Below are 19643 nucleotides of genomic sequence, written 5' to 3'. Positions count from 1 at the left end.
TTTGTTCAAACAAACTTTGGTGTCAATCATGAAAGCTCTAACAGAAGTTTATCTTACAAATCTGCACATGGAGTCACTGCTAAAAGGCTGATTTAAGATTATTTGATCTGCAAGATGTTAGTAAATGGGACAATTAAGCATACAATTTGTACATTCACAACCATCTCAAAACCCACATACCTGGACAACAGGAATGGATGGGATCTTATAGTGAATGAGAGGAGCCAGCAAGCCGTAGCACTGGACCACAGCCTGCAAGGCCATGGTGGTCTCATTCAGCCAGCCGGCCAGCTCGATGGCCACCAGCATCCGCTCACAGTTGGCTAGTCGCTGGGTCTGATGGAAAAAGAAAATAAAAAACAACCAAATGGAACAATGATGTTATGTTAACTTCACATCAACTCCAACAATAATCTAGGCTAATTCAGACCATTGCATATTTGCTTTACATCTTGAGATGATCTCATCTCTACACACATGCCTTTCCTTGAACATGAAACATATATGCAGGTATATGACTCGAAGGATGCTAATAATCATAAACGGGCATGGGTAATCCAAAAGGTGGCATTCCATGGTAGAGAGGAACTCACCTGCCCCTTGTAGTACGGCCCGCTGTCACACAGCTTGGTGCAGTAGATGCTACCATCCCTCATGGCAATGTCCACGTTGATGAAGATGCTGCTGAGGAACATGCGGAGAAGCAGCGGAGACGCGACACTGGCCGTCTTGGGATTCAGCCTGAAAGAACACAACATGTCACCAATGAAAGGATTTTGAAATGTGTTTCACTGCTTGGGGAAAAATATCAAATATCTTCTCTCTTTGAACTGATGGGTAATGTGAATCATAAATCAATATTGAATTGATGTGATTTGGAAGCTTTTCTTTGAATACGGAGATGTTAGAGTTCTCCTTTCTTTGATTGTTAACATCACAATCTATACAAGAATTTGTGACACAGCCATTTGTCATCCTATATTCAAAAGACAACAACCAAAACTACCACTACTTCTCCTACTATTCTAGTATTACTACTATACCTACCATCACTACCACTTCTACTATGACAACGACTACTACGACAACTACTACTACTACTACTACTACTACTACTACTACTACTGATAACTACTACTACTACTACTGCTACTACATACTACTACAGTTGAACCTCTCGTATCCGGACAAGTCGGGACCGGGGCTCATCCGGATAAGGGATTTGGCCGGATACGGGAGACTCAATGCTTTTACATACACATGTACTGATGTAGCCCATGTAGTACCACATGTAGTAATGTGTATACTGCAAACTTTTCATTGTTACACTCAGTAACAGACCCCAAAATAGAGGTGTATGTTAATGTTGGAAGTAATATGTAATTCATGTGTGTTTGTGTAGGAGTTCTCAAGGAGTTGGGAATCCCCCTTTCCTCCCGTAATTATTAAAAAAAAAAAAAAAATCACGGCGAGATTGCGTCCGTATAATAGAGAGATCCAGATAAAGGGAGGCCGGATAAGAGAGGTTCAACTGTACTACTACTACTACTACTACTACTACTACTACTACTACTACTACTACTACTACTACTACTACTACTACTACTACAACCATCACTACCACTACTACTACTACTACCACGACGACTACTACTACTACGTAACTACTACTGCTACTACTACTACTACTACTACTACTACTACTGCTACTACTACTGCTACTACTACTACTACTACTGCTACTACTACTACTACTTCTACTACTATCACCACCACCACTACTGATTATAACAATTATACTACTACTACCATCGAGATCAATAACTACTGTATGAGAACTGCACTATGTGATACATACTGTCTGAGGACAATATTGTAGTCCTCTCGGGCCGACTCGCCGCGTATCTCAGACTGGGGAGGAGGGATGGGGGCCACAAAGTGGTCCCAGAGCACCATGCTGGCCGTCAGACCAATGTCATAGCAACCAACCTGGTAGGCAGCCTGACAGGGGTAGACATATTAAAAGAGATGAGTATTTATCTGATATTACGAGGCAGTAGGCTAGCTGAGTAAGATACATCAAGACCTGAAGAATAGAAGAAAAGCTTAACCCATTGAGGACAGACTGATTTTGCTACAACACGCATTTCCCATACACACTTGCCCGAGTATACACAGGACTCATCCTTAACAGGTTAAATGCAACATCAAGTTTTGAAGTCTTCTTCGATGATTCTATTCGCTCAGGAGTCAAAGTGATCTTAGATCTTGCATTGTGTGGTTGCTGATTGATAGATTGTCAAATGTGTTCAATTTGAGTCTTTACTGCTCCAAAAGAGTATGTGACTGTGTAACAACTAGGATCAAAGTTAGAACACAAGATTTATTGTATCAAATGAAACTTTGATATTATTTATTGTGATGAACAACAAAGATATTGAAAAATACTGACAAGAAGAAAACATATCAAAGAAATCTGGTTTTTCTGACCTGACTGAGGAAAGCCCAAGTCATAAGGACAGGCAGGGGGTGTGAGGCCAGGACAGGACGGCTAGTGTCCCCTATGGAGTCCCCAATCAGCTGGCCGTCAGCTGTGTAGGCTGCCACGGCAAACACGTAGCGCTGGTTGACCCTCAGACCAGACACGCAAAGCTCGCAGTCATAGGCTGGAATCTAGGGGATGCGGCACAATATGCATCAAGATTTGCTCACCGTTTCAATAACACAAACAAACAGCCCAATGTATGTGCGACCCAAGGACATATTTTAGTGGCCATTCTCTATGAACAGAATAGGGCTTACCTTATCAAACAAAGAGTTTGCAGTGTAATCTGGAGCTGGAACAGCATGGAACATTGAACATTAAAAAAAAAAACTTCATCAAGAGAATTTGTTACAGAATTCGACTTTCCTCACAAAACAGTCTTATAGGTATCATTGCACTTGTGACATTCTAACCACCAACATACTCGGTGTAGTACATCAACTGTGGCTTGCTTACCACAGCAGATATTATTATTACGGGAGGCATGAAATACTGAATCAGATCTGTATCTGGTCCATCAAGCTATTTCTTGCAACATAATTTATGCTTTGTATGCTCTCCTCATTGATCATTTTCAAAACTTTGCAGCCTTCAACTGGATCTCTTACTCTTAAAATACATCGATATGTATCTAGCCTTTGCTTGCACTGCGCAACCTTTTGCCATATATAAGAGATCATCACCACAGCACCTCCCCACAACTATGTATTGTGTAGTTTCTCCTAGTATAGCTTCTGGGAGATGCAAGAGGGATTATCTTTGAGTATCACGTATAAAGTCAAACTGATGTGCACTTGGTGTCTGGATCGATAAGTGCAATGCTCTCTGTAAGATGGTATAAAAGATTGTATTGTTTGTTGAATTGCCGAATAAATAATAAGAATAATAAGAATAAGAATTACAAACCTCTTCCCCTGTGCCGGGTAGGTTATAGTCATTCAGTCTGACCTTCACGTTGCTGCCGGATGATGTGCGGGCAAACAGGCGATACCAGGCAACCTGACACGATACAAAACTGGTCAATATATAAGACAACATAAACAAACCACAGGGTGAAATATATTTGAAATCAAGATATAATCACAAGTGGAAAGTATCTCATCTATGTTTTATCATGTTACACATTGCATCCCATAATACACTACAGCTCTCTTTTAGTTTTGACTACTGAAAAATAACATGTAAGACAACATTGCACATACAATCTATCTACTGCTGTTATTCTGTGTGAATACATACAGTCCATCAAAACTAAATATAGCATCACAACAGTATTTTTGCATTTGTATGCTGTCGATCACAGCCCTCACACTTTAGGAACATTCAAAAGTTTCCCAGCAGCAGACTAACGCAATCAAAACCTTGTTCATCAACAAGCCTTGTGGTTCATAAGTGAGGACCAAATCAAGAGAAGTACTTGATTACCTTTTGAGGAGGGTTGAAGGGGGCCGGTTTGAAAACCATGCTATTGTCAGTCCGACACACTAGTAACGGGGCTGGGGGAACTCCCCCATCTCTCGCTGGCCCGGTCTTCTCCACAGCATTGTTGTTGTACAGCTTCAACTCCTGATCTTGGGCCTTGGTGATGTAGTTCATAGCATCCTGTCATGTTGGAAATACATACAAGATTTACTGGTCAATGATGTCATCAAATCAATTCTGCTCCTGGTTGAAAATGTGATCCAACTTTTGTCACAAACATTCTCAGTAATTCTGACTGCATACTGTAGCCTATGCATGAAATGATTTGCTCTACTACATCAGTGCAAAAGACATGAACATAGGAAAATTTTTGAGAGACATTAAAATAGAAATTCCGTATATGCAAAATTATTTGCAAAATTCCAATGACCTTGATCCAGCATGAAATGTTAATCACACAAAAGTTTTGATTTTTAAGGTAACACACACATGTTCATCCCTACTTCCTGAACTTTTATGTACCGTATTCGCCGGCGTATAGGCCGCAGTATTTTTCAGAAAAATAAAAGTGAAAAGTCGGGGTGCGGCCTATCTGGCGGCAAAATCAAAATTGGTCTCTGCAACCTGGCAAATCGGGAGTAAAAACTAACACATTTATGCATGTATGGGACTACACAATAGGCAACCAAGGAGGCAACCATCCCCCGATGATATGAATACCGGTATATAAATCTTACAAGCAAAGCTGCATTCCGTGTTTGTTCCTCATCAGTATGTCCTCTTTGTCTTTTCTATGAAATTTTGATGAGGCAAAAATAAAACTTAAAGGCATAATTTACCATTTGCAGATGAAAGCATTAGTGCTATAAAATAGTTCTAACATGTGAGTTAGGGATAGAAACAACCACTGTCAAAATTTGAATCCGTATAATCGATGTTAAGTGTTGTTCAATACACAAAATGTGAACAATAGTTATAATAAAAAAATTTCCAGACTAAACCGTATACAGTTACGGTTTATTGAGAAAAACCCTGATATCTCCTTATATTTTAGGTTTTATTGCAAATATTTCATATGGTAGGATGTTTTATGATACAACAGACCTACACATATGCATCAAATATGATATCTTGAAAATTTTTGAAATCACTGCTCCCAAAGGTAAACTGGACCTTTAAGCTCAAAGCGTAGCGCTGTGCTAACTAATAATGAGTAATAAAGTGTTTGTCAGAACCTGTCTATTACGTGATTAACTGTCTATTACAATGAACCTGTCTATGACAATGTACCGTAGTACCTGTCTATACATGATTACCTGTCTATTACATGAATACCTGTCTACTATTTTACAATGTAACTGTCTATAGACTGTACAGACAACCACCTGTCTATTACATGAATACCTGTCTACTATATTACAATGTATCTGTCTACAGACTTGCATGTATACAGACAATACCACCTGTCTATGCTATTACAATGTGACTCGATCGACTAGCAACTCGCACACCTGTGGTGTATGTTCTCTAGCGTTAGATTTCCTCCTGTCCCTTTCCCTCTTTTTCTCTCTTTTGCTTTTGTATCATTACTCATTATTTTCAGAGTACAATCGTACTTTTGAGCGTGTTTTGTTCATTTTTGTTAAGTTATTACCTCATTGGCAAAAATTTGGAGGTGAGTTTTTGTTCGAGTTTTTCGATTGAACGATGTATCTACGTGTGTGACAATATTAATGTGTGCGAGAACATCGTATTTTGTATGGTACCCACTTGTTTATTTCCGTGAAAATTTAAGTATTTTTTTACCGTAAAGTGTCTTCATCATTCGTCTTCAAGCATCAGGTTTTCATGTTTCTTTTCAGTATTTTTTTTTTGCGTTGCAAAAATCGGGGGTGCGGCTTATACGGCGCTGTGGCCTTTGCGCCGGCGAATACGGTATTTGATTGATACTATGGATCAGAATTAAAGAACCATTACTATATTTCTTCACTCATTAGCAAAACAGTGCCTTCTCTTTTAATCTTGATGTCACAACCCTAGCAAGGTAAATGAACTGCTAGGATTCCACACCCCAACAACAATTTACTGACTGTTGTAATTGCTTGTCCTAATTTCAGTGAATAAGCACCACCTTGATTGTTTTTACGAGCAATGCAATATGGCCGCTTCACTTTTACCTGCAGCAGCTGCTTCTGTTTCTGGCTGGGGTCAGTGTCCTTGTCCGTGGCCTGGAGAGCCTGTTGCATGGAGAAGAGAGCCTTGGATAGCAGATTCTTGTCACAGAAATCCAGCAGTTCCTCCACTGTGTCTATAGCCATGCTGTCAAACTCATTCTGTAAAATAAGAACATAGAAGATTTCACAAGGTGAACCTAAATCTGAGCTACAATCATTCAAGAAGAAAAACAGCACCAATGAAAAGAAATAAGAAATATCTTGATATCTTCATGACAAAGTATGTCAGGACAGGCACATGGATTTACACAATATAATTCATGCAAATCATAGTGACAACAGATTTTAGCCTAACAGTTACTACAAAGAACTTGAATTTAAACCTCATCCAAAGCCTTGATGAAAATCTCCTCCAAGTGATCACTGTATTCAAAACCATTTCCTACTCCAATGATTCTGTCTTCTCATTAAAGTGCAGACTACTATATGAAATGTGTACATGCCTCTTTCTTCAGACTAGCAGTTATTTCACCAGTGGACTGATATGTATATCAACTGAAAACATTTCTTAAGAATTACATTTTTTAATTCAAAGTTTATGAATCCAGAGCAACATTTTGTCAATTTGGTGCAGAGTGATGACACAACAAATGTCAAGGTTGGTCCTTCAAAATTTTTTTTTGTCGAAGTTTTTGAGTGCACATTTGCAGGCATCCAACTGGATTCCAACTCTATCGAGGCACTCACCATTTTGGACATTTTGGAGCCGGACATCCTACTGCCAGGCCCGCCACTCTTGATGGAACCCTTGCTCGACCCCTTGCGCTCCCTGGAGCCCAGGGTGCCGGCCAGCTTCAGACACACCCTGTGGTACATGTACAGCAGCTCCAGGTGCAGATCCATAATGGTATTGTGGACCCCGTCAGGATTCTCCTCCTTATCCTTGGGCGGGGCAGCGGCAGCAGCAGTGGATGGAGGAGGATCTATGTTTGGCTGCTGGGCAGTACTAGGGGGCGGCGCTGGAGGCTGGGTGGCATCAGGGGCTGAGGGTTTGGTTGCATCCTTGTCGTCATCAGCGCACACAAGGTCCTGTGAAGAGTGGACATGCTTTGCAGTGAAATACTCTATGTGGAAAAGACTACCATGAAGAACCAATCTCCATTTCATATGACAAATATTGTTTCCAAATTTATCCCCCTAAACTTTTTGATATTCATTGCTTTTACTATTATCAATCCATTAAAAACAAACCAACAAACAAACAAACACTGGATGCAGAAGGAATTTACCTAAGGCAATTTTGTTTCATCTAAGGCTTCAAAATTGAAAAAAAAATTCAAATATGTGCACTGTAGATACAAACTTACCATAAAGTAAGACAGATTTTTAACTGAACTCAGTTTGTAGTTACCACCAAGTGAGTTGGAGTTAAAAAACAAAAATGAGATCTGAATAGTCACAGCCAACAAAGACTGTATAAATGTCAAATTGGCAGAAAAGTTGCTATCATCCAGCTCTAGCCTTCGCACAGGTAAGGGTTAACCCATTGAAGACTAATCCCAAGTATACTCGGGCAGGCGTTTATGGGAAATGCATGTTGTAGCAAAATCAGCCCATCCTGAACGGGTTACACTTGCCTTCATTCATGTAATGTGCTTGGAAAAATGAATTGTGTGCAGGCCTATGACAAAAGAGAGCAGAATTCAGTTTAGCCTGTATATCAAAAGTTTAATGCCCTTCAGATTAATCAGATGACTACCACTGAAGGAGACTTGGGAGAAATAGGTAATGAATGGCAGACACCAGATGTACCTTGACCCAACTGACATCGGCGATGGACTTTCCGTCTGTCAGAGCCACAGCGGTCCTGGCGAAGGAGACGCCCTGCAGCGCCCTCTCCAGAATCTCGCGGGCCAGGAGTAACTGCTCCCTGGGTCCCTGCTGGAGGATGGAGGCAGCGTAGAGGGTGATGCCGCTGGCTCGCCCCATGTGGGTGCCCCGCCCCTCACTCCCAAGCACGCTCCGGTAGGGTGATTCTGGGACGAAAGTCGATACCAGTGCACTTTTCTGTTAAACAGTGTATTTCTATTCACATATGCCCTTACCATCTTTAACTCTAAAGGGAGATATGGATGATTTTTTTTTTTTTTTTTTTTTTTTTTTTTTTACATTATGGACACACAAGATTTTATAATGCTTAATTATGGCAAAAAATGGTGACGGTCTACAAACTGAAGGTGCCACCCAAGCTCTCAAAGCAATGTACAGAGTATATGACTACATCAACCTATTTTCCCTAAATGGCTTGTCAGGTCAAGCGCAAGAAGAACCCTTCCAATATGCCATGGTACTGTTTATTTTCACTTTTTTAATGGCAACAGCATCCAAACGGGTCCTATTAACTGTGTCATGGTCACAACGTCAGAAAATATCTCAGTGAGAATTTTGATGATTCAAAAGCACTAGAATGAAATCAATTTCATATCTACCTTATCATGTTCATTACTTGTGACTTGTCTGCTCAATGATACAATCATGAATGAGGAATCTTTCATTTTCTGCTACTGTAACCTCAAATTCAATGTAGCCATTTCTCACAGTGATCTTGACAAAGCCTGGTGTGATCATCCCTGCTAATTAAGATCATAGTAATCTGCAGTGATCTCACCTTTGGGGTAGGGAGACATGGCCCCCTCATCATCCAGACTCTGACGTTCCTCAGCAGACACACCTCTGGCCTTGGCTACAGTGGGCAGTATGGGGGCAAAAAAGACAACTCATTATTAGATAAAAACAAAACATCCTCTTCACACTTAAATCAACTATGGTTTGGCTCTCATATCTTACCCCAGCAAAGAGAAATCCAGATACTCAGATTTAGTACAATCTGTACTTTAACTTGACAAAAGACAAAACAATGTACACATGTGCACTACCTCTGTGTCCATATGGCTAACAAACCTTGCCCTCAAAACAAGCAATTCTATAAATTCACAGTAACTAGAATTTTTGTCTGGCTTTAATGCATTATTCAAGCAACAGACACCACCACATATAGGTATGCATTGAGTTTAACTTTTGTATGCTTACCTTACAAATTGCACACTGGAAACAGAGAGCCTCATGTACTCATATCAACTCATGTCTATTGCCCATGCTATACAATATTCTACGAATCTGGACTAGTGAAACATTGTCGCAAATGGTTGACTGCACAATCAAGCACTTGGTGAGAAAATGAGGAATATTTCATTTATCCCTCTACAAGAAGCCAAGTGACATCTCACCATGTAGACAGCAATATATTCTGTGTGGTATGGGAGGTAGTATTTTGGCATGATGTTAGCTTTACGACAATCAGTCATCACTGCAAAATATATGCCATATACGGTATCATTTATTTTGTTCTCATGTTTATCCTAACTACAATGATCCATGTTTCTCTGTAAGTCTCACCATTTTCCTTCATCTCAGTGGTGGCCTGACTCTCTAAGACCAGGGCCAGTCTGATCCCAACCTCAGCTGTGAGTCCAGGGTCAACGTCAGCAATGCCGCACCAGTACACAACCTCATGTAGGACACTCAGTATGTGAACCCACTGGTTTGGGGGGGGGGTGGGAGGGGGAGGGAGAGAGGGTTGTTACTTTTACTCATTGCAGGAAAGTGGAATGTACAAACAAAAACAATACCAACAACAACAGAAAAAATAATAAACTCTTCCATTTTGTAACATCTGATGAATGACCTACACTGATCTACACTGATCAAATGCACTTCAAATATACTTTTTTATTTTGTACTAATGAAATGGTCTTCCCATTGCTATTAGCTAGCTGCCCGTATAAGAAACAAACAAACAAAATTCACAATTCTAATGATTTCATTAAGGGAGAGGAGCTGCAACATAAACCAATGTATTATCTATTCCAACGATGCAAAAGAAACTTATCTGGCTATCATTACCTTACTTGGATTGTCCAGTCTCTGCAGGTACTTGCCACTGTCGGAAGCCCCCGTCTGGACTCGCTGGAAGACAGACTTGACCCGTCCCCACAGGAAGAGGGTAGCATCCACCACCATGTCCAGATCCACTGACTCCTGGTGTGGTGTAATGGACAGAGAGCTATGTCAGCATTTATCACATGAATGAGACAAAAAAAAAAAATGCAGATGACAAAGGAACAAATCATTTGACCAAACACCAATCATTACAGTCATATAAAAAGCTGCTCTGATCATTTGGATTGGATGACAGTGGGTTCTCTTTTATGCAAATCACGGCTTACAAATACACTGTAAATTCTTCCTTGTTACAGTATTCATAGAAATGTGCAATACATAATCACAGGTGTTACAAGACTGAAGAGTCAAGCTAGTGAGTGTTGTGTATTAATAATTCAAAGTATGCACATAATATGACATGCTGATAAGCACATACTGTGAAGAAATTCCTGAAAGTATTTGATTCATCGCACATTTTCAATGTTACATGATGGGAATATACATTAAATTTGCCTGATACTACACAAACATATTAAATACACTATGTGTCTATACATACCAGTGCTGATTTAGACAAACTTTTCATACTTGTATTACATTAATTACATTTTCATTTCTTCAGACCACATTGACTTAACACAAAATATTGAATACACATAAACAAGCATGCAAGGTATTGCCTTAATTTTCATTTGTGTAAAAGCAAACAAACAAATAAACTAAGAATTCACTTACAGCTAAGAGATCTTTGGAGCAAGACTGTAAGACCTCAGCCAGATGGACCCAGTGATCTTGCATGGAGACTGATCCTTGGCCTGTCAAATCAGCATGAAAAAGTGTGTTGCATTCTTGTCTCTAGTTGAGGCATTTTCACAAGCATGAAAATATTTTTTTTGACACATGCACAAATTCCACACTGCTGGCGTATAATTCTTTTATTTTAAACATTACTTTTGTGCAAGCTCAAAATTCTTCCACTATCAAAACTTTCACAATGTTAAATTGCTCAAAATCAATAAACTCGCTGTTTGAAGTTCCACACTTATGCACATGAAAAAAGCAGAGCAAATAATCTGCATGAAAACAACTTAACCGTATTACATAAAGGAAAACATGTTAAGAAGATAATTCACCTTTAAAAAAAAATAATGATAACAAATTTGCTTGATTCTCTGCCTTCCCTCTGTTACCATTCTTGCTGTAGTCTTAACCTTTAGTGTCATTTGTTCGCCAAATGGCATCCATGCTAGAGAGCTTTCTTCACTGATTAGCACACATGTCTGGAAACTAATTGTGACTGAATGGAGATTACTTAATCCCCTTAATCCCTACTGTGTCATCATCCCCTTCCAGTGGGACTAAGGCACATTGCCACACCTGAATGGGCTTACCAACTCTACTACATACAATGTAGGTCAAGTCTGGATGGATTACTGAATGCTGATAGAGAAAAAAAAAGCTTTGTCTGCTTGGCAATTCAGTTTAGCTGTAAAGTGCTTGTGCACAGACAGGGTTAACAAATGTCACATCAGCATTCAATCACAGTTAGGCGGACACTTCAAACGATATCTCACTGAGTGGCGAATGGTTGCAAGCGCGTAGCAAATCTTAGGTTTCGGTCGGATTCATAAACAGTTGCAATCAACTTTGTTACCCGTTGAAATCAAATTCACAAATCGTTTTCATTCTCGCCAACAGTTTTTATTGTCACAACTTGTCGCAAAGAAATTTTGAACATGTTCAAAATTTCTTTGCAACAAAAAAAAGACTCCATGCAAAAATAAAATCTGTTTACAAATTTGATTACAACTGTCTATGAACCCTGATAAAACCTAAAATTCACTAAAATTTCTACGTTCACAAAAATTCACCGCTCAGTGAGATATCCCTTGAGGGGCATCACTGCATCTCACCTCCTCCAGCTGCCTGGGGAAGTGGTAGGGCTGGGTGCTCTCCCTGGCTGGTCTCATCAACCTGCGAGTGAGACTTCTTGGACTTGCGGTTGGGGTTGAGTGGCTCCATGGCCTGCAGGATCTCCAGGGACAGAAGCTCATGGGTGTATCGGTTGTTGGACTGACTCTGATGGCAGGGGGAACAGAGGTTTAGGGATTAGCGGCATTGTGACCAATGTCTTTTGAATACATGCTGTCATTCAATGACCAGATGCAAGGGGAAACGTTCATTCATTTATTTCAAGAGAACAAGCAGATACAGGATGGTTGTTACATTGCTAATTTCTTTGGCTTTTAACTTTTCACACTGAAAAAAAAAAATATGCAAATGCAATCTTACACAATCGATACATTCATTTATCCCTCTCTTGAGAACACTGCATTACTATAACATTTTTGCCCTGATTGCTGTTCTTTTATTGCCACACTTTACTGTACGTTGGAAACAAAGTCACACAACATAGCATAATTGCTATAACTTATCCTTTCTTTCTTTTCTAATCTTACACTATCAAAGACACAGTGAGCTGCACAAGCGAATCTTTACAAACATCATGTGGTGTGTGTTCCCGTATCAACATCAATTTAATAAGCAAACTAATGTACAATGCAGTTCTGCATGGCATAGTAGGAGTGATTATGATGCAAATTTACGTATGAACTAAGGATGCATGTCCTCTTCTTTGAAATTAACACAGAAGGAAAGCAGACAAGATCTCATCGTGACAGTCATGCATTACCACAACCCCCCCCCCCAAAAAAAAAGAGATTATAATAATGACGATGAAACATTATACATGTACTCTTCTCAAAATCATAACATCTAAGTCAGACAATTTCAAAGTATGAAATTACACACACGTACACAAAGTTCACCTTTTTCTTCTTCTCTTTAGTTTTTACACAGATTTTCTTATTTTCCTGTAACTTAAAAAAAAAAAGTTTCTTATAAAAAAAGGTAAGTGACTGCCTACCTTCAAGAAGTCCACTGTAGGATGAACAAGAGCCTCGTACACCTCCCACTGCTCATAGTTGTAGGCCCACTTGATGAACCGCACCACAGCCGAAATGTGGATGCCATCCTCAGCAGCTGCAGCCAGCTCGATGAGGGAGCGGTCCAGGACAACTCCCGACAGATTGATGTCGTTGACCGACTGAGGGTTGCGTGGGCGGTTTCCTCCCCCGCCTTTGGGCATGAATGTATAGGTGAAAGTTTGATACACAGTGGGCACTTACTTCATCAAATGTACTGCCGATCTTGATGCCATACTCTCTGCAATATTTCACTTTCTTTGTGATAAGTCCATGCCACATTAATTATCTCATCTAACAGCCCGTCATTTACAAATTACAGAACTGGATTACATATCATACATAATAGCAACTGCACTGACACTGACTGTACAATGCCCATAGCTGAACCAAGTTTGAATTTGAGACATTTACAGCTAGAGGCATTTTGTCAAGTGTTTTGTCAGACATTTTTTCTTTTCTTTTCTGACAGACTGTCTAAAGTTACTGAAATCCTCGCTTCTGATTGGCTGAGAGCAGATGTGTCGAAAAAATATCTGACAAAATGCTTGATGAAATGTCACACTAATTGCACAATTGTAATTCAAAGCCAAGAACAGGTAGTAGTTCCACAGTTAAGACAGCAGTGATGGTTTGTGGAGAACAGAAATGTTGAAGAAATTTTGCAAAGCCACGACACACATACGAACATGCACACGCACCACAACATTAAAACATAGTCTGGACTTGCATCATACCAGAAATGATCTCCATCCCAGCAAAGAAGAGCTCGGAGAAGGTGTCAAGGATGTAGTCCTCGGTGTCCGGGGCGGCCGGACTGGTCAGCAGGGTACGGCGGGTGCTGTCGGCCAGGGTCTCCAAGATGGCCAGGAACTGGGCTGCGCTGCCCTCAAACATGTCAGACAGAAGCTTCTCCACAGGTGTTCGGGGCCAGGGAATCTGTAGTTGGCACGACGAATAAAGTTGGTATCATTTTTTAAAGAGCAGACACTAAAAGGTTATATGCCTAGCAAATAAGATTAGATATCCCTTGCTACTATAGATTTGATGGCAAAATTATACAGAGAGCAAACCAAACACTTATATTGTTCTCAAAATATTCATCTGGAAAAAAAAAAAAAAGAAAGAAAAAGAAAATGGAAGCCAAAATGTCCAGATCATGGTGCCACAAATGAAAAGTCAAATATACAGTGTATGTGAAACTGTTATCAGCATACACGAGAGTAAACATCATTTAAGAGTGGAAAATGAGAAGAAAAAAGTATCAAAGACCCACAAAAATGCACAAAAGAAAACATACATACACTGTATCATTGCAAAAGTCACGCAATACAAAGAAGCAGAGAACACGCAAAGATAAAACTGCATAGCACCTCTACATATAATGTGATTCTCCACTGGTATACAGAGATTCGAGGAAAAAAATGTCAGAATATCAGCACATATTGTTTATTTACTCAAGACTTACAAAGGCTAATATAGTGCATTAAAAAAAAAAATATATATATATATATTAGAGGAGTAACAATGAGAATAAGAATTGAGAGCAAGTAGTTCACTCACCAAAACATAATGCATCAAATTTGCAAGGCATAATTTCATCTTACAGCATAATGCAGAATTTTAAGATGTGTCGTATGTCATAGGCAATGTTGACAATGCTCAGCAGTTCCAGCCAGTTATGATGCATATATACAAGTATGAGATATATCAACTGCCATCTCTTCAGTGTACTGCATCAGACATAGTAGCAAACTAAAACACTGAAGCAGGTTTGTGATGCATAGGCATATGCTTACACCTCTTCACTGTATTCCTTTTGCTTGATCTTTATCTTACCAACCTGCAATGCATATATTATACAAGTATGTTTAATAGCACCTCAAGAGTTATGCAAAGCTTATGTGCACTACAGCTGAATGTTGATGGTATAAAGCAGGGTAAGCAATAATATTGATAGCGAAGTGTAAATTCCACATCAATTGGAAATCACCAAAGTAAAAAATAATGAATATGCTGTAAAAGTGGAACTTTTGTGCAACATGAAACCAACACAAAAATATAAGCGCATTAGTGTCTTTGCTTGTAATGAGTAATATTTTATTCTTTTGATTCCGCCGAATTAAAAACACACAAAATGCATTCTACCCAACTGACCATGAAAAATTTTGCAAAAATTCCCACTTTTACAGTATATAAATGATGCACAGGTCTGAGTGCGTCAGTCGGAAAATTGTGTGCATGAGGTAACTATGGAATGTTTAACCAATGAGGCGAAGCTGAGTTGGTTGAGGATAAATTCCATTGTAACTGCATTACGTGCACTTACGCACAAAAAGACAAGTGTATGATCTATGTTATAGAATGAATAATTTTTTCAATCATGTTACCCGATGGCAAATTTACTGGATGCAGATCCTTTTGGCTTGCCATAGACGAGAGCCCGAAAATCATGCATCCAAAAATTATGCATGGAATACTAGATGCATTATTTTTAACCAATAGGTGTCTCGTACTGAGTACACAAACACTTGCTTTGATAGTGCACGAACCTTTGCTGCAAGTGTGCATACTCTTGCTACAAGTGCACGATAACATGTTTACCACTGTGACGCAGCGTGCGGCCAGTAAAAAAACAACACATAGCTCCTGACCAATAAGATCACAGGAGTCGCGCTACCCATTCTATAATACACACCTAAGATAGTGTTATGTACTTCACAACAAGGCCATATAAGCCTTAATGAGTGCGCAATTTCTTATTGGTTTCATGGTTTCTTTATGATTAGAATATCAAAGTGAACATTTACACACTACTAAACAGCATGTTGTTGTGTATAATGATAGCATAAGTGAACTTGTGAAGATTGAATGTGGTTAATGACACACACACACTGTCGTTAATAGTGACAATCAACATTGATACCTGTAATACACGTCACATTTTCAGTGCCAGCATGTTTACATTTGCAAACTTTGATATAAAACCTGTATTAATCCAGATTGATACTCCCTCAAAGAAAACAATTCATAAAAGCACAGATATATCAGTAATTTTGTTGTATTACATACATTGTAAATCAAAGAAAGATAAGCAATAATGACAGCCTGAAGGAATACATCATGTTGAAGTTGACTGGCTTGAAATTCATAATGCTCAATCTAAAATACATCATGTTCTATCTTCTATGTCAGTGAAGTGTCTTTTAAGAGGCATATGTGATGGTTTTTCTGACTACTGAATCAGGCTTATGTCCTTCAATACTGTTTGCCTGCATTAACCCTAAAAAGACTGGGGGGGGGGGGGCCTAAAAGGCCCCCCCTCGACATTTCGCGCGATAACTCTGCAACGCGCAATGCTCTTGCCGCGATGCTCTATGACTTTTTTCTTTCGAGTTTCCCGCACATTTTGACACCAAATTTGTGACGCCCGGGGGTACGGTTCTGAAGTTACATAACTTTTTGTACATGCACGTGAGGCCGAAAATGGCTCAAAAATGTGATTTTGGGTACAAAGTCAATGCAAATTGAGTTTTTTCACATGGTTCATACAAATATGCTTATTTTTACTCTCAATGGCTAAAATTAATTTGTTTTAGGAGTATTATGCTTTAAAAAGTGTCTGTCACAAATTTTGTTTAAAAAAAAACAAAAACAAAAGGTCGAAAAAACAAAAACAAAAGGTCGAAAAAACAAAGAAATACATAAGAAATTCATAAAACAATAAAATAAATAACAAATTGATTTTGATACCGAATTTTTTTTCAAGTACATTTGCTAAGAATGCCACAAAGAATAATTAGACCAAAAATGAGCACTTTTGGAGCTTTATTTACTGATTTAGATCAAAGAGTCTGATTTCTTGCATAAATTAGCATAATTAATAAAAATAAAATAAAAGAAGACTATTTTGTAAAATTTAAATATACGATCTTGTAGATTACATCGCACACTACCATTGTGCAAATTTCTGCTGCAATCGCGCGATCCACGGCCGAGATCTTAAGGGGGGGCCCTTTAGGCCCCCCCCCAGTCTTTCGAGCTACCAAAATAGCCCAGTCTTTTTAGGGTTAAGTTTCAGTTTTCCTAGGTACTTGAGGCTTGAAAATAAAGGTTGGAAGTGACAAGAAAAAAAAAATGGAGTAAGTCACATACTCACTTAAGATGTACATACTCACTTAAGATGTACATCCATAAGGGACAAAATCAACTTGCAACAATTCTAAGTTAGAATTCTAAGTTGTTGGTTTGTTGTTGTTGTTGTTGTTGTTGTTGGTTTTTTTTTAACTAACAAAAGACAACTGCCTTGACGCTACCATAAATCCCTTTACTGTACTTACGTGACAATCATTCCCACATACTGAACAATAATCTATATGCAGCAAATGAGATGAGGCATGATATATTCTGAAATACGTAATATTTTATATGCTAATCATGTTAAACAATGCATGTGCACCCTGACAAAAAAAAAAGAAGAAAAAAAGTTCTCTCTCTGCAGTTATACCTCACATGAGGCAACAACATCGTAAAGAGAATAGCGTAATGTCTTACTAAGCAAGATCTAGTCGAACTCTGACATACTATGCCGGTAATACACAATGGTAAACTGTTTTTATCTATAAGTGATAAATGCTCGAATATGTTGTCCGTTTTTGTAGATATGAGTTACATCGCATACAGGCACCAACACAAAATTGAAAGGTTTATGGACAAAAATACTTACATTAAACAGGATGCCTTACGGATTAGATAGCTGACAATATGACAAAATTAGTTTACACCAGCAAAAGTCCATGATACTGACAAGCACGAGACAATCAAGCTCACAGCAAACCGATGTGAAGTGGATGTTAACAGCTGTGTTTTGATCAGCACTCAGTGAGGATGTGAGTAGTGGTAGGCGTTCTGAAACCCAGTCTACTTACGTTCCCCTGTTTCTTAACAAGGTCATCGAGTCGCTGTTTGGTTGTTTTGTGCCAAATGAGGCGTCCATCACTGGCAACCAAGGTGACAGTGCGTACCTCCGTGGGCTAAGGGGTGCATTGTTTGTGGTCAAATCATATTCACAATCCAAACATTACATTGATTCGTCTCTCACGATTCACACAAAATCTCATGGAACTTAATAGCGTACCCCGATTTACCTTTCACTGTATATTGATAAGCATACATTGAATAATGAAGAAAAAGGAAAAAGTCCAAACATAGCAAATCACTGCCGTTTTTGAGGGGTCAGCAACCTTGCAGTCAAATACTCCGAAGCATGCAACACAATAATACAATAAATTAGAATTCTTTCCAACTTGTACATTTCCTCTTTCTCAGTTTGGAATATCACGCTCCGTAAAAGTTTCACTCAAAATATTATGTTGTACAAACATTTTTGTTAGATTTTTCTTTTTCTGTATGGGGAATCATGCATCCCACATAGGATACAGCTCTGCCTATTATTCATATCTAATTACTATCTATCTCAGCAATCTGTCAATATTCTAAGCTTCCAAGAGGCAATCAAATATTCTTATTGATATTTCTTATGAATCTCAAAACTACATGGAATAAAAATTTCGGATCAGGAAAAAAAAAGTGCTTTTTAGTTTTAACCTTCAAATGATAAAGATCAACCCAGTTCCTGTAAGCTGTGGTGTGATCTATGTCTGCAACTGGATTTTACATTGAATCACTCACCGATTGAGAATCTTTCACATTGCTCCTGGTCTTGGGACGAAGGAGGCCCTTGGGTCGTTTCCGATCAAACACGGATCGTCTGTACACCATGATGCCAAGCTGCCAATCAGAAGTGAAAACAGTCAAGTATAAAGTCCTTCTAAGTCACACAGTATACTTCTCTGAAACATGATGATCACTAGCAAATGATCAAACAAAAGACATCTGTACATCATGATGACAAGCTGACAATCAAAAGGTATGACACTTGCACAGCTTACACATATATTTCAGTCATACACTAATGATTCATCACACAATTATTACATAAGTCTACTATGAGGGTTACAATAAATGAGTTATAATGCAAACTATGATCCCCCCCCCCCCCCCCCCCGTCTTGCAGATTCTTACTGACAAGATTAACAGATAAATGTGTATACATTGTAAGTGCACATCCAAACTGAAATTCAGTCTTATGTATAATCATAGATATGTTTGACAGATTGAAGATGTACAGTGTTAATTGTACAACAAAAATGTTAGAGTCTACAGAAGTGGATATAAATGATACGGTAAATACAATAACTTCACTGACAAACCAATTACCTTGACTGTGGCTTGTCTGAAAACCATCTCAACCTCCACACTGGGTGGGGCAGAGCTGATCTTCTCTAACTGGCTCAGCTCATTCACCTTGCTCAGAGCACGGCGGGCAAAGTTCTAGGCAAAAAGAAAGAAAAGTAATAATAACAATGATAATGGAATTGAGGATATTGAAAAGAACAGCAACAAGACGAAACTACCAACCAACAGACATTGTTTTCAGCAATACAAAATACACCT

General features: G+C 38.9%; 1 protein-coding gene across 1 annotated transcript in view; it reads right to left on the bottom strand.

Moving 5' to 3' along the window:
• The window catches only part of LOC140244440 (cilia- and flagella-associated protein 54-like), a 65836-nt gene that overhangs the window by 36709 nt on the left and 9484 nt on the right, over positions 1-19643 (bottom strand). Inside the window, exons 7-25 of the mRNA XM_072324081.1 lie at positions 19407-19520; positions 18819-18917; positions 18056-18160; positions 13865-14066; positions 13070-13281; positions 12057-12222; positions 10879-10952; positions 10105-10239; positions 9598-9739; positions 8810-8884; positions 7901-8177; positions 6889-7279; positions 6145-6300; positions 3971-4147; positions 3452-3544; positions 2491-2673; positions 1859-2001; positions 594-741; positions 181-336 (exon numbers count right to left, since the gene is read on the bottom strand). Of these exons, the coding sequence (XP_072180182.1) occupies positions 181-336; positions 594-741; positions 1859-2001; positions 2491-2673; positions 3452-3544; positions 3971-4147; positions 6145-6300; positions 6889-7279; positions 7901-8177; positions 8810-8884; positions 9598-9739; positions 10105-10239; positions 10879-10952; positions 12057-12222; positions 13070-13281; positions 13865-14066; positions 18056-18160; positions 18819-18917; positions 19407-19520 (3048 nt within the window). The remainder of the gene's footprint in view (positions 1-180; positions 337-593; positions 742-1858; positions 2002-2490; positions 2674-3451; positions 3545-3970; positions 4148-6144; positions 6301-6888; positions 7280-7900; positions 8178-8809; positions 8885-9597; positions 9740-10104; positions 10240-10878; positions 10953-12056; positions 12223-13069; positions 13282-13864; positions 14067-18055; positions 18161-18818; positions 18918-19406; positions 19521-19643) is intronic.

Source organism: Diadema setosum, chromosome 2 (assembly GCF_964275005.1).
Source record: "Diadema setosum chromosome 2, eeDiaSeto1, whole genome shotgun sequence".
Lineage (NCBI taxonomy): Eukaryota > Metazoa > Echinodermata > Echinoidea > Diadematoida > Diadematidae > Diadema > Diadema setosum.
Note: the sequence above shows the minus strand (reverse complement) of the source record. Positions and strands in the feature narration are given on the sequence as shown.